The sequence below is a fragment of a genome, unplaced genomic scaffold (assembly GCF_019419815.1).
Source record: "Pyrus x bretschneideri cultivar Hongxiangsu unplaced genomic scaffold, Pyrus_bretschneideri_v1 Contig1, whole genome shotgun sequence".
NCBI lineage: Eukaryota > Viridiplantae > Streptophyta > Magnoliopsida > Rosales > Rosaceae > Pyrus > Pyrus x bretschneideri.
Genome location: NW_025999390.1, coordinates 486,396 through 501,102, shown reverse-complemented (window position 1 = coordinate 501,102; position 14,707 = coordinate 486,396). Strand labels below are relative to the sequence as shown.

General features: G+C 38.8%; 3 protein-coding genes and 1 non-coding gene across 4 annotated transcripts; 3 read left to right on the top strand and 1 right to left on the bottom strand.

The window, feature by feature from the left end:
- Positions 1–4,298, top strand: LOC125473928 (protein PSK SIMULATOR 2-like). The gene is made up of 13 exons (XM_048577355.1): positions 1–353; positions 473–769; positions 1,105–1,430; positions 1,528–1,620; positions 1,705–1,798; positions 1,883–1,976; positions 2,116–2,213; positions 2,376–2,445; positions 2,668–2,771; positions 2,867–2,983; positions 3,116–3,192; positions 3,353–3,397; positions 3,544–4,298. Exons 2-13 carry the CDS (start codon positions 518–520, stop codon positions 4,043–4,045), a joined length of 1,872 nt encoding a protein of 623 aa, XP_048433312.1. The 5' UTR covers positions 1–353; positions 473–517; the 3' UTR covers positions 4,046–4,298.
- A 504-nt stretch (positions 4,299–4,802) lies between these two features.
- LOC125480233 lies at positions 4,803–4,908 on the bottom strand. Its single transcript, XR_007260624.1, has one exon. It is a non-coding gene; the product is annotated as a small nucleolar RNA Z279/snoR105/snoR108 (small nucleolar RNA).
- Positions 4,909–10,463: 5,555 nt separating this feature from the next.
- On the top strand, positions 10,464–10,910 carry LOC103927734 (chaperone protein dnaJ 11, chloroplastic-like). Its single transcript, XM_009336679.2, has one exon. It carries the CDS (start codon positions 10,464–10,466, stop codon positions 10,908–10,910), a length of 447 nt encoding a protein of 148 aa, XP_009334954.1.
- An 856-nt stretch (positions 10,911–11,766) lies between these two features.
- Positions 11,767–13,539, top strand: LOC103927724 (UPF0307 protein CGSHiEE_06290). The gene is made up of 6 exons (XM_009336672.3): positions 11,767–12,199; positions 12,284–12,332; positions 12,423–12,474; positions 12,599–12,768; positions 12,872–12,979; positions 13,309–13,539. Exons 1-6 carry the CDS (start codon positions 11,835–11,837, stop codon positions 13,387–13,389), a joined length of 825 nt encoding a protein of 274 aa, XP_009334947.2. The 5' UTR covers positions 11,767–11,834; the 3' UTR covers positions 13,390–13,539.
- The last annotated feature ends 1,168 nt before the right edge of the window (positions 13,540–14,707 follow it).

Sequence of the window (14,707 nt, the reverse complement as noted above, 5' to 3'; positions counted from 1 at the left end):
ATTACTAAAATCAAATTGGGTGTTTATTTCACATTTCATATCCATAATTTTTCCATAAATTCAAATCCAATTTTCGCAATTTCATACCAGTCAATATATTCCCATTTCCCACGAGATTTACGGTTCTTCCTAATCACGCGTTTAGATTCCCTTTTCTGTCCTCCTCACCAACCCAAAAAAATCAATCAATCCCGCAGAAAATTCTCACCATATTTTTTTTCAGTCAAACATATTGGCTCTAAAATTTCTACTCTCTTTCCCTTTCGGCTCTCTGCATTTGTTTCCTTTAATTGATAACGTTGTTTGGTTGCTGAGAAATTTACTGGGTTCTCAAGAATCATCTCTGCAAATAGGTATGTTGGTTGCTTGGTTTATGTTTTTTTTTTTTTTTAAATCAATATGGTGTTTGGTTACTGAGAAAATTAAGGTGGAAAATCGGAGCTTGTGAACTGAGTTTTGTTTGCTTATTCAGGTGCAATTGGAAAGCTCTTGTGGGTTTTTTGAATTGGGGCAAACGATGGGTGGGATGTGCTCGGGCGGGGTGTCTGCTAAGGAAAATCCCTATATTTACGGAGGGAAAAGTTCGGGATTTTCCGGGAAACTCAAATCGATGAAGAGCATCGGCAAGAGCAAGGAGAATTCTAATTCCTCGTTTTCAGAAGGAACTGCTCCTTGGAAAACACCAAATAGGTTCGATTCCGGCGAGCTGCGGTCTTCAATTTCCCGCGAATTGAAGCCCTCAACTCCGGCTAGGACTGCTACTAGCAAGGTATCGATTACTTTAATTTGTTACTAGAATGTTTTCGGGGAATATTTATCGATGTATTTTTTGTTTGGAACTTGGAAAATGTTGGAAGCACTTCTGCTAGAAGTGATTTTGCTATAAACATGTCGAAGTTTTTATTAAAAACCCAAGTACTTCCTGGAAAAGCACTTGGAAGTATTTTCTCTATGCTTCTCCGTGAAGCACTTGTACGACCCATAGACGCTTTTAAGTTTTTATGTCAAATGTAGTCAGAAGTGCATTTGGTTGTCAGAAAACACTTTTAGCCATCGTAGAAGCATTGTGGCATTATTGCTTTAATTTTGTGTTTTCTATGGCAGGTCACCCCGAAGAACTCCTTCATAGGAAGGGCTGGCATTGTTGGCCTGGAGAGGGCAGTAGAGGTTTTGGATACGCTCGGCAGTGGCATGTCAAATTTGAATGTCAATAGCGGATTTCTTACTGGCGGTGCGTCTAAAGGCAGTAGGATCTCTATATTGTCGTTTGAAGTAGCTAATACAATCACAAAAGGTGCAAACTTGTTGCAATCTCTATCGGACAAAAACATCCAGTTCCTAAAGAAAGATGTTCTACCTTCGGAAGCTGTACAAAACTTAGTTTCTAAAGATATGAAGGAGTTGCTACGCATTGCTGCTTCTGACAAAAGGTTGTTGGTTGTTGTAGAGAATAGGTTGAATTTAGTTGAAGCTATTTGTTGCCTTTTGTTATCTTAACCTTTTTTTTTGTTGCATGCGCACCTGCAGGGAAGAGCTTGAAGTTTTCTCACGTGAAGTAATAAGGTTTGGAAACTTGTGTAAAGACCCACAGTGGCATAGCCTGGGTCGATACTTCTCAAGGTGCGTAGATTCATGAGAATTATGCTGCGATTATATTTATGATTTTTTGCCATTTTTAATATATTCGGTGAAATTGATTTTCAGACTAGATTCAGATGATGATTTAGGTTACAAACAGCTAAGAACAGAGGCGGAAATGACAATGCAGGAATTGACCTCTCTTGCTCAGCATACTTCTGTAAGTTGCAGATTCATAGTAACCAACACTTTTTATATATTTGAGTCCAACTTGAAGAAACTAATTTTTTTCTGACATTTGTAGGAATTATATCATGAATTAAATTCACTGGACAGATTTGAACAAGATTACCAGAGAAAGCTAGAGGAAGCAAAAGCCTTGAATCTCCCTCAAAAAGGTTAGGCATGGAATTCGATTTTTGTTGTTGGTTTGCTTTCTGTTCTTGATTTTCAGTGAGTGTCATCCTTTGAGTATTTGAATAGTCTAGTTTATAACATCGTAAGACATTTGTGGATACTTTCTCTTTGTAATTTCAGGAGAGACTCTGATGATGTTGCTAAGTGATGTAAAGCAACAAAGAAAGCTTGTAAGTAGCTTGAAAAAGAAATCTCTGTGGGCTAAAATTTTGGATGAGGTACTATCGTGAACTGCTTTTCAAATTGCATAATCCTTTGCTACCATTTGCTAAAATTATTCAGAGCAATGCAGGCAATGGAAAGATGTTGCTGTGATAATTCATTATTTTCCATCGACAGGGCACAATAGGATTTCATTAGAATTCATTTTCTCTTTGCAGATTGTCGAGAAACTTGTTGATATTGTTACTTATATACATCAAGCAATCTTGGAAGCATTTGGACATAATGGTAGGAGCAGCATCTCACACCGATATCAAATATTTAGTGGATATAGAATAGTTGGTCATTATAACTTTCTTCATCCTGCCTAAAGGAACTTAATGAACAACTTGAGCTTGCGTTATCACTCCATAGATCACTTGCTCACTTTTGATATAGCTGGCAGTTTCATTTCCTGCACTCTCTAAAATGCGCTATTTTAATCTTGTGCATTATAATTGCTTTTTCCAGGTGTTATTTTGGTTAGAGCGGAGAAGAGCACAGATCCTCAAAGACTAGGAGTAGCTGGTCTTGCACTACACTACGCTAACATGATCAACCAAATTGATAACATTGTAAGCTTAATTATCTATTCCATTATATTGTGTGTCTAATATACTTGGTATATATTTGCAAATAAAATGTACTCACAAATGATTAATCTTAATAGGTGTCCCGACCAACCTCCCTCCCTCCAAACACAAGGGACACATTATATCAAGGGTTGCCAAATAGTGTTAAACAAGCTTTACGATCCCGGTTGCTGACTCTTGATGCCAAGGAAGAGGTATCACAATGCATGTTACACATACATTTGTCATTATTTTATATTGTAGATTCCTCATTATGGTTTCGGTTTTCTGTCTTGGAGCTTCAGCATGCCAATCATCTTATCCTTTTTCATGTTGCGTTTCTGCAGCTCTGTGTTCCTCAGGTCAAGGAAGAAATGGAAAAGACTCTCCAGTGGCTTGTTCCAGTTTCCACAAATACAAACAAGTATGTTCTGTAGCATACTAATCGGAAATTGCTGGCAAAGCTTTGCCTTCGTTTGTTTTCATTCTTTTAAATCAGACTCTGCCAACAATTTTGTTATGCATTGTCGTTACTGTCCTACATTCACTAATCTCTGTTCTTTTGATGTTGTAATTTGTGGCAGAGCACATCAAGGTTTCGGGTGGGTTGGAGAATGGGCAAATTCTGGGTCAGTCCTCTCTCTCTCTCTCTCTCTCTCTCTCTCTCTCTCTCTCTCTCTCTCTATATATATATATATATATATATATATATATCTATATATAATACAATTGAAGGGATAGAGTCCAATTCTAACGTTTGTTTTTCTGTTTTCAGTCCTGAGTTTGGTAAGAATGAATCCTCACAAATTAACCTGATCCGCCTCCAGACGCTATATCACGCAGATAAGCAGAAGACTGATCTCTACATCCTTGAATTAGTGACATGGCTTCACCATCTTATCAACCTTGTAAGACAAGGAGATCATGGTTTGAAGCCCTTGCATACACGGTCTCCAACTCGCAAAGGGTTGGATATTCACTCCAAGATGCAGCAGTTTTTAACCAAGACATACTGCACCAAGTCCCAAAGAATTCAACTTTCGGAAGAAGACCAGAACTTATTAGACGAGGTCATGGGGAGGATGAGAAGGGTTCCTGGAATTAGTAAAAGTCAAGAATTTTCGATTACCAAAAGGAAAAGAAGAGGAGTTTGGGCTTTGAGCAAGAGCACAGGGAGTTCCCCTACGAGGGAGATGGGTTCAAGAGGTAAAAACTTGGATCAGGATCAGCCAAAGATTAATACCTTGAATGTCATGGACGGCTTAGATTCAATATAGTGAGTCATTACTTTCGAGTTTTCAATCAAATTCTTTTACAAATATTATATTTCTGTGTATAGTTTTGAGAAGAATAGGCCTATTGTATATGCAATTTTTTTCACCCCTAAACAGAGGGTGATGCTTAAACTCAATGATTGTTGTTAGATTAGTTTAAATCTCGAGATTCGTGTTTTGAATCAGTTATATCAAACTAATCTTACGACAACCAATATGTATACCATGGTCCCGTTATTATTATTGTTTTTATCAACATGGAGGTTGCTACTTGTAGAGAAATAGGAGTTTTTTATGTAGCTCATGAGAGTGATTTATATAGGAAATTGTTATTAGCACTCTAAAAATATAATTTGACACTTCAAATTTTTCATAATTAGAAAGAAAAATACACTTAGAAAGAGTTTAGAATGAGATTTTTGAAGTGCTAATAACAATTCTCTTTATATAAAGAAAAATTGATGTGATACTAAAACACGATCATGTGTGTTAGCTAAAATTGTGTCATTCATATATAGTTTGTGTTGGCTAATATTGTGCTATTCATATATAGCTTGCACTACTTGGTAACACATTTTTTACATGTTCATATTAAAGCATGAATATATAACCACTAACTAGTATTCTGTTCAATAATTATCAAACTAAACTAGAAATAAACAAACAATTAAAAAAAAGGTTCGTTAATCGAGGGCTTTTGAACTGAAAAATGAAACCACTGAAAATTAAATTTGGGAAAAGTTACAAAGAAAATAGATTGGGGATCAGATGGTATAAGGAGAGTGCCCAATTGTCGTAACAGGCTTTGGGGCGGACACCCATCTCTCGCATTTTTATTTGCGAATTATGACCACTCATCACATCCCGTTTCTGCCTGAAGGATCATGCTTCTAAATTCCTCTGTCCCGTGTTGTTATACACGCCGCTTCAACTAATCTTGTGCTCCCTCGTCGATGTGGGATGCCTTCGTGCGTTCTCTCATAGGTTAAACTCTTGCGACCTCCACATCCTTTGACTTGTGTTAACGTGTTGGTGGGCCAGCCCTGTAAGCCTTGGACAGAGACTGATTAATTATTAAGTTTTGTTTGGACCTGTTTAGAGTTCATGATATATAGGCCCAAACAGAAATCCTCTTAAGTTGGACTCACAAATATGATGTTTTACTCCGTACAAGTAGCCAATCATCGTACGTTGTCCGTGCAAAGTTTGCTGTGAAAAACACAAGATCTTGATGGTGCCTTCTTTTTAGCAAAAAAGGAGGGAAAGCGCAAACACAAAAAAGGAAGTGGACAAATGGCCAGCGTGTCCAAATGATTGATTCTTGAGGAATACTAAGCGAATTGTTTTAAATGATTATCTGTTACCTCACAATTGAACGTTAATTTTCGCATCAACACTAAAATGTTATATCCAAAATATGAGGTGACAGATAATTTATAAAGAGTTTCATTAGTATTTCTCTTTAATTCTCATCTATGTCAGTGTATTTGATCGAGCATTTTCAAGTTAGCATACAATGGGGTCATGAAGTCAAGGGAGATAAAAATGAAGTACTTATGTATTTCACTTGAGACTTGAGTGCTTCGCTTCGCTAAATCACTGCCATCATTCTCGACTTAACTAACAGTGATTAGTCGAAACTGTCAAAAGAGCTAGCAGTGATTCAATAACATGACGTCTCAGTTCAACTAGATTTCTAAAATGTAAAGCGGCAACGCCTAAATTTAATTTGCATCGCAAATACAGGGCACATCGTCCCCACGTAGCTCTCTGCTCGTCCCCGCTTAATGCTAGAGAGAGAACAAATTAAGATTAAAGAAACTGAATTGAAGAAGTGCACACGTACTCAAAAGTCCAAATGAGCAAGATTCAGAGTGTGTTAAAAAAGCGTTACGTGGTGTACCCCTAGTATTTCGGTCATAATGAAAAAAATTTCCGTCACATAGAGATGGTGAAGGGAACTAGGGTTATCTTTGGCTTGGAGATCACAAATGCATAAAGTAGTCTTTGGCTGTCTTGCAATTCCACCTTCCCTTTTTAATACATCAATCTAATTTCATCAAAACATATACATTGATTTTGGCTTCCGTCTGAGTCACCACCGCCCTTTCTCTGTTAACTCGACACCTATCATGCACATGCATGCATGCATTCTTGTTTATGTTAAGATTTGATGGGTACCTTATTTGTATACGTTGAATCTTTATCATTCTTGTTTATGGTCATCAATAGCAACCTTAGTAGCATAACCAGTCATTTTCAGCATTTTCTAATGTGGCGTTTCGTCCTATCATACTGTTGACTCTAAAAATTACAAAACCTACATGGCGCGCCAGGCAAGAAACTAATAAGCTAACTACGTCCTTCGGTTGAATGCGAGGCGTGCCAACTTGTCGGCTGAGGAGTAAAATTTGTTGATGTTGCGTTGAGCGCGCTGCTGACTTCTTTATCTTGCGATTGAGGCCGAGGAAGGAACAAGTTTCGGCCTTTGGATTCTCGAGCTTAAAGACAAGGCTGCTAATTCTGCGAAGTTCACGAATTGTCGGCGCTGGATTCAGTCACAGTGATTATATTCGTGAGTGTATAAGTACGTCGAATCGACACCAGACTATATAGACACAAGTACTCAAAGGTAATGTATGTCTTAATGATAAATGTAGTTCGGCCGTCAGAATGCCGAACTATGAAACTCACTTGTGAGTATTCAATCATAAAATCACTTGGTGTTCAATGTGCCGAATGTCGTAACTTGTAACACCTTACTTCGTCGAGAAGGTTAACAAGATGACATTTGCCCACAAAGATCCGGAAACCCTTCTCGACCGAGACTTGGATAGATAACCAGTCGGCTTTGACGCAGTGCTGTTTATCCAAACTGAAGATGCACCTCGGTCGATTGATTCTACGACAACAGTTCTATTTATCCAAAATGAAGATGTTTGTCGGTTGCCTCCACAGTGCTGTTTATCCAAACTGAAGATGTTTACCGATTGCCTCCACAATGCTGTTTATCCAAACTGAAGATGTGTCGGCGGAAAAAGAAAATGAAAAATCTCAAGTTGTTTAAGAGGTTTACGTAGAGCAATTGTGTGTTGAATTTTTCTGATTGTTGCATGATGTCTTGTATTTATAGCACCAAATCTTCCTTGGGATCAAGTCAAAAAAGAAAATGAAAAATCTCAAGTTGTTTGAGAGGTTTACGCAGAGCAATTGTGTGCTGAATTTTTTTGATTGTTGCATGATGTCTTGTATTTATAGCACCAAATCATCCTTGGGATCAAGTCAAAATCATACCTGGATTGGGACTTCTTGTTCTGTTCCAAATCCACTTCGACCAATCTTACTCCTATTAGGACTTTGAACTCACCCTTTTTTTTAGGCTGTATTCATTGCTGGTCGAGAATCCAAGTTGCATTAAGACCTCTTATCGTATCAATACTTTTTCGACCCGTTCACTTATCCGAACTACTCCTTCTTGAGATAAGATTCGACCATCCTTGCTGAACGGCTCGGGACCACCAGGAAGCCCATAGCATATTAAAAACTTTAGGCTGAACATAAATCTACACTCGGCCCAATAATATTATTTTGGGCCCAGGCCTAAACACATACGTAGGAACATTGGCACGAACTTGATCTTATCCTTGTCGATACACTTATCCGCATATCTTATCCTTGTTGATACACTTACCTACGGATAGGGATGGGCAATGGTTATAGCGGGCAGGTAACTGCGGTTATTTACCTATAATCATTTATACTCATACCCGCATAACCGTTTACCCGTTGGGTAATTGCCTAAACGGTTATACCCATACCCATAACCGTTTATAAACGGTTAACCATACGCATAACCACGTACCATTTAACCATAACCGTTTACTCGTTTATCCATTGAGCCATTTTTTTACCCATTTACCCCTTCTTTTTAACCGTTTACCGATTTATTAGTTGGTAAAGTTAATTTGAAGGATTGTTATGGGACCATAGTGTGTGTGCGCGCGCGCGTGCGCTTATATTCTGTATCTATACATAAAGCAGAAGAGTGTAGCAAGTGAGATTGATTGGAGGCTATCTTCTCCGGTCACGGCCATATAAGTGACCTCGTATGTCATTTAAGCTCCTTGAACTGAAATATGGCCATAGTCTCCGAAGTAGAAGTTGTAGGTTGCCTCGTAGCTGTCTCCCTCTTTCTCTGGAAAGTTTTGGATAAAAACACACATGCCTCTGTCCCTCTCATGTACACATGAAGTTCTTGAACTTTTGGGAAAAATTAAAAACACAAATGATCAGTTGCTCACTTTTATAATTAAGTTTCCACAACTTGTCCAAAACACACTTATGTTCGTAATCACTTTTAATAAAAGTGCTTTTATTAAAATAAACGGTTTAGGGTTTTTATTTTTTATTTTTTATTTATTTCACATGCATTAAAATAAACGGGTAAACGGGTACCCATTTATAACCGCGGTTAATACCAATAACTGTCCATTTAAATTTCACGGGTAAACGGTTATACACATAGCCGTTTAATTATTTAAACGGTTACCCATGACCGTAATTGTGAAATTTAAATAGACGGGTAACTGCAGTTACCTATAACTGATCGGTTTTTGCCCATCCTTACCTACAAATGAACCTAAATAATATCAGTCGCATTTGCTCATGGGACCACAGAGTTCCTCAAGCCGACGTGGCCAGTTGTCATTGGTGGTATTATTGCGCTCATACTTCCGTTCGGAATGGGATGTAATAGGATTCCTGCATTCTAACTGTTCATCGTATATTGTGCAGTTAATTTTCATCAGATATTATTTGTATTTAATTTTAAATAAAAATCAAATAATTTATAACTGTACGATACACGATAAATTATTAAGATGTGAGAGTTCATAGGATTTTCACAATTTGAATCCGAATGAAATCCAAATTCCTGCCGTTCCTTCCGCAGGTGGGTAACCCACATGCCAAGACGGTCGCCGGTTGTTTACACCGCTTACGTGTCCAGCGAACCAAAGATTCGTGCTTCCACCGCGGTGGGCCATCCCAGCTGTGCTTCCCTATCCGGCGGTTGCCTTCAACAAACCGCGTCAATACTTAATATTAAAAACTGGATATTTCCCTATACTTTCTGTTTCGCTTGACAATTTATTGACTATCTTTTTTGCTATTGCTTATTTTTATTTTATTAAGGTTTCTTACCTCCCTATTCTTGTCTCGCATCGGTTTTCTTCCATTGATTTCTATTTTTGCATAAAATCCAACTATTTTGGAGAAATCAAAACTATTAAATAACTCTTATAGAAAACAAATTTTACTTTTCATTGAGTATAATTTTAGTAAAAGAAGTTGAGAACCATGCATATTTCGATTCTCTTAAAGTTGTCTTTTTAGAAAGAATAAAGATGAATCGACAATTCCAAAACACAGGAAACATCAAACAATAAGAGCTAAAAGGCAGTAGGCTACACTTTCCTCTTTATAAACACTCTCTTAAATAAGAGATTTAACTTTGATATGAATGAACGATTGTGTTGCTACAATCACAAGTAACAAACTAATGAGTTTGCCTAATATAATATAGAACATAATATGCAATAGTAATCAGTGGCTTTTTTTTGGGGGGGTGGTTCCATGTTAAATACAAGCTTTTTAAAGAGAATTTGTAAAGTGATATTGACATAGCCCGTCAAAATATTCCTTAACATGCATTACAACAAATATTTAGTAAGCACAAAACAATATATATATCAAACATTCAAAGAATTCTCGTAAAACCGTCGGCATGTAGACTTTTCAAACTTCAAGGATTTTAGGACCACTTTGATCCCTACTTTCATCCGTCCTTGGCAAATAAATGATGGACAGAGTGTCATTGCCAATGAGCTAATGGTTAAGGAGCCGGATCCCCTCCTGAGCATAGGGTGGGGATCCTCTTGACCGGACCATCTAAATCCTTCAAATTTAATCTAACGGCTATAATAATTATAACTTTTAATAGATTCCTTATTTGTAACCGTTAAATCAAATTTAAAAGGTTCAGATGATCCGATCAGAGGATCCCCACCCTATGCTCAGAGGGGATCCGGTTCCAATAGTTAACCCATCAAAGTCCACGTAGTTCCAACGAATTACATGTTGCCATTTGTCAACCTCGTACATACAAAATCTAGTCAAAACCCAACCCAAATCCAACCCATGTGCTGTGTCAGATTTTTGGACATTGGACACCGACGTCCACGCTGAGTCAGGCATTTTCCCAATGGATAAGCCTCAGAGTCCGTTAACCCAATCCCCCACTTTTAACCACGGTTAACCATGTTTCGCATCTTATCCCCAACTGCCTATAAAATCCTCAAACTCCCACCCCACCACAAATCCATCTCACTACCAAAGTTCAAAGCAAACAACAATCTCAAAAATGGCTTCCATATCCTCCTCATCCTTCACTTGCTCCTCTTCCCGTTTTTTCTCCGTCGTCAACGGCGGCCCACGCGCCCCTCCCTTCTCCGTCAGCTACCGCGTCTCCGCCTCGTGCTCATCGACGGTCGACAAGCCGCGCTCCCGTATTGGAGCAAGCTCTTCACTCTACGAGGTGCTCGGGATTCACGCCGGCGCCACGTGTCAGGAGATAAAGTCGGCGTACCGTAAATTAGCGAGAGTTGTGCACCCGGACGTTGCGAAATCTTCGGCCGACGAGTTCATGAAAGTCCATGAAGCTTACTCCACTCTCTCCGACGCCCAAAAACGCGCCGATTACGACCGGAAGATGTTGATCGGACGGCCGCGTACGGGCGTGGCTTCATCATACGCTTACGCTACCACAATGTCGACTGGCCGGAGATGGGAAACCGACCAGTGCTGGTAGATTTACAGACATTTCACTCGGGACATATTCGGATCATTTCTGTAATTAAACAAGCTAATTAAGCTAATTGAATTGTTAAGAGTAATGTTTTTTATACCATGTTTTTATATCACATTTCTATACCACTTATGGGGCATGACAGCCGCATCATTTGATATACCACTTGTGGTATGAAAATGTGGTACAAAAACATGGTATGAATAACATTAGTCAACCCTAATTAGTGTCATTAGGAAAACCTACTGCACTGCCACATGCCTGTCTTGGACGAAGTGCTATCTACTAGCAAGTGTGTTCGCGTGTACCTATATAGATACAGTGATCAATGTCTAGCTAGATCATCCTTGGAATATTGTAAGCTGCAGGCGCCAATTTTACAGCCTGAAAAGTTATGGGAAATTATATCCCTCCAATTTCATGTCAGTTTGTAACGAATTGTAAGATCTAATTGTTGAAGATGAATATTTTATTGGATATAATGTAAATACTTATCTTTTCTAAGTAGCAATTCACAATCCAAGTTTGAGACTCCATAAATTTTTTGGGGACCTATAAATGCCCACAAATTATTCAAATGCTTGTCATAAACCGTTAGATAACAGTTTAGACACGATGTAATTCGTTAAGATAATAAATATGACATGAAAATAATACGAACACTACAAACATAACCTGTTTGATAGGTCTACTCCTAAACAAGCACTTAATTTTAATTTTACTTGAGTGGGCAAGTGAAACAAACCAGCCCAAATAATTTGGGCCGAGTCTGAAGAGGACTCAATTCAACTATGAGCAGTTTGAAGTCCGTAATAATGGGCCTGGGCCTTGTCTCCTTAACGTTTTACAAATAAGGAAAGAAAGAAAATGTATGTCAGTGTGGTATGGGCTTTTAGCAAATAACCTGAGAGAGGGGAAAGAGAGGCGATGGCTGCTCACGCGGGACGGCTTCTGAGGCAATGGCCGATGTGGCAGCAGCATTGCTGCTCAAACGCCGCCTTCCACCACCTTCTCTACTCCCCCCTACTTCCAGTCACCACCAGAACCAACTCCCGTTGTCCCTCTTTGACCACCATCCACCTGTCCACTCGCGGCGTCCATAAACTATTACGCGGGCTCAGATGGTCCGACTACCAAGATGCCAACAGCACCGCCAGTTCGGGTTCGGGTTCGGATTCGGATGCAGTCACGTACAAGAGCCGAAACGAGTTGAAGCGCCACGCCAGACGCGCCGTCCGTTGGGCTATGGACCTCGCCTCCTTCTCCACCCCTCAAATCAAACGCATTGTCAGGTTTATCCCCTAAAACTTCAAATTTCGTATAAAAGTTCCAGTAAGTTTAGTAATTTGGAGTTATGTAATTTGACGGGGATGCAGAGTAGCTTCTCTGGACCAGGACGTGTTGGATGCTGTGATTCTAGTGAAGGTGCTTGATTAGTTTATTCTTTTCTGTTCAAACAAGTGTTAGCTATTGATGTCAACTGTTGCAGCTAAGGTGTTTGTGTTAATGCCGCAGAAACTAGGATCGGATGTTCGAGAAGGGAAGCGAAGGCAGTTCAATTATATTGGTATGTGATTCAACAGCTTTGTGCCCTGGTTGGAATCTGTTTAATTTCATCATTGCTTACATTTTGTGTATGCATTGTGAATTTGTGATCTTATCTTACAAGGATGTGTTCTATTCGTGTTAAGGGAAACTGCTGCGGGATGTGGAGGTCGACTTGATGGATGCTTTGATTCAGGCTACGAAAGACAGTGACGAAAGTAAGCTGCAAGCTTTGTCAGGTCCGGAGACATTGGGAGTTGATGATGTTGCCGATGCAGAAGAAGCAGAAGAAACTGATTATGAGGAGGAAGAAGAGGTACGTTACAATTACCTTGCTTGAAACTGTGCGAGAAAGATTGCTGAAGGTTCGGTAAGTTTTATGGACATATTTCATCTGATTAATTGAGCATCGAATGCAGGGTTCTCACATTGATGAAGCAACCAGATGGTTTGATGGTCTGGTCAGTAAGGACATTAAGGTCACCAATGAAGTTTATTCAATTTCGAGTGTTGAGTTTGACCGTCAGGTAAGTTAAATTCCATCTCAACATAAGTATCTTCAATGTCAAATAATGTGTTTAAGCAGTCAACATGCTTCCTAAGTAGTTCCATTGCTGCCTAGGTCACTTGCACTTTTGTTTTTCCACCACATCCTTAATGGAGTGGATGGTCTGGTTAAGTGACACTGTTGATTTCCCGATGAAAGGTCCTTCGTGAGGGCTGGTCTTAAAAGCCCGGCCAGTTCATATTCACTTGAGTCAGTCGATTAACTCTCATGCCGATTCTTCCCTTGTCCTGAGGGAGCATAGTGTTCTGTTTCTTGCTCTGTGTTGCTAATGCTAGCTTCACTTGACAGGAACTAAGGAAACTTGTCCGAAGTGTGCATTCTAGATTGGAACAGAAGGTTGATTCGGAGGAAAATACAGGTAAAGATTGATGCAGCAAGAGTGAGGGCTGAAAAGGCACTCACCAGGTTCCTTCGTTCCCTTGCTAAACGTAGCCTAGAGATTGATATATGATATTTTTTTTTCTATCATTATTTATGTGTCATTACGTAATATTTCTTAAAGAGTAGAGTTGTTTTTTCTCTTGGTTGTACGGTGCAAATTAGTTTTTCTTGCATAGATTCACGTTGTCTGGGCTCGATAACAACGTATTAGTTAATTTTTGCATAAACGATCTTTTAAGGACTATAAAAGATAGACAACCCAAATTATCAAAAATCCGTTGTACGTATTTTGCATTTGAAGTTGCCGTGATGAACCCACGAGCTCAAGCCTTCCCAAACACATGTTGAACATTATTAATTGTTGACGCCAAAACAATACACGAGCATGAGAATAGAGCAGCACGTGTGGTGGTGTTGGTGTAAGGGGACAATTAGATGAGATAATACTACCACACTAAACTAAATTAACAAATTAATTGTTCAAGACTATCTGTAGGAATATTTGATTCACATAACACTAATGTAAAATTCAAAATATAAAACTTGTTATGATGCTTCTATTCGTCCATGGCGCAAATTCAATACGTTAAGCTGTCGTTCTATGCAAAAATTGTGATTTTATTTTTTATTTAAAATGTAAAACTGGCATCAAATTAGAGTCAACGCGCGGAAACGCTCAAGGAAAGAGGACAAAGTTGTTCAAGAATCAAAGTAAGGGATGCTTAAAAGCCGAAGTGTGTGGTTGTCTGCCGTCTCCGGCGTTGAATAATGGGTGCCTTGAGTGAGGTTGACACCATGGCCAATAGGCGGAAAGATTGTAAAACCTAACCTACCAACCGATCACGAGGCCTCGTATGACTGAATTCTTCAACTGTTTTCAGGGGAACAGTATCAAATTCTTTCAAAATTATTGTGGTAGTTCAAAGATTATAGATTATATATATATATATATATATATATAGGTTGTTTAAGAAAGAGTCGTAGGGAAGTTGAAGCTAACCTTTCAAGGTGAACCCGCAGACAAGTTAAAGATGGAAGATGAACCCGCAGTCAAGTTAAGAAGTAGAAAACAATATAATATTGTTTTGTAGCCATCTATGTTGCTAATTATGAGATTCTACAAGGTAAAATGGGGGAATATAAAATACTATTGGGATCTACCTAGGTCTAACTATTGACTAATATTTCATATTCTAGTTATACATATATATATCTATATCATCTTATCTATATATGTCATCTTATCGATCTGGAGCGTAACTCATGAGATGTAAAACCTAAAGTAGAATAGAAAATGAGGTGATAA

What these genes read in the sequence shown, in the direction of transcription:
- LOC125473928 (XM_048577355.1), top strand. Translation starts at nt 518, where the DNA reads ATGGGTGGGATGTGCTCGGGCGGGGTGTCTGCTAAGGAAAATCCCTAT. An exon ending in CTAGGACTGCTACTAGCAAG is followed by an intron (nt 770 to 1,104) that starts GTATCGATTACT and finishes TTTCTATGGCAG; the next exon opens with GTCACCCCGAAGAACTCCTT. An exon ending in CTCTTGCTCAGCATACTTCT is followed by an intron (nt 1,799 to 1,882) that starts GTAAGTTGCAGA and finishes TGACATTTGTAG; the next exon opens with GAATTATATCATGAATTAAA.
- LOC103927734 (XM_009336679.2), top strand. Translation starts at nt 10,464, where the DNA reads ATGGCTTCCATATCCTCCTCATCCTTCACTTGCTCCTCTTCCCGTTTT.
- LOC103927724 (XM_009336672.3), top strand. Translation starts at nt 11,835, where the DNA reads ATGGCTGCTCACGCGGGACGGCTTCTGAGGCAATGGCCGATGTGGCAG. An exon ending in CAAATCAAACGCATTGTCAG is followed by an intron (nt 12,200 to 12,283) that starts GTTTATCCCCTA and finishes ACGGGGATGCAG; the next exon opens with AGTAGCTTCTCTGGACCAGG. An exon ending in ATTATGAGGAGGAAGAAGAG is followed by an intron (nt 12,769 to 12,871) that starts GTACGTTACAAT and finishes CATCGAATGCAG; the next exon opens with GGTTCTCACATTGATGAAGC.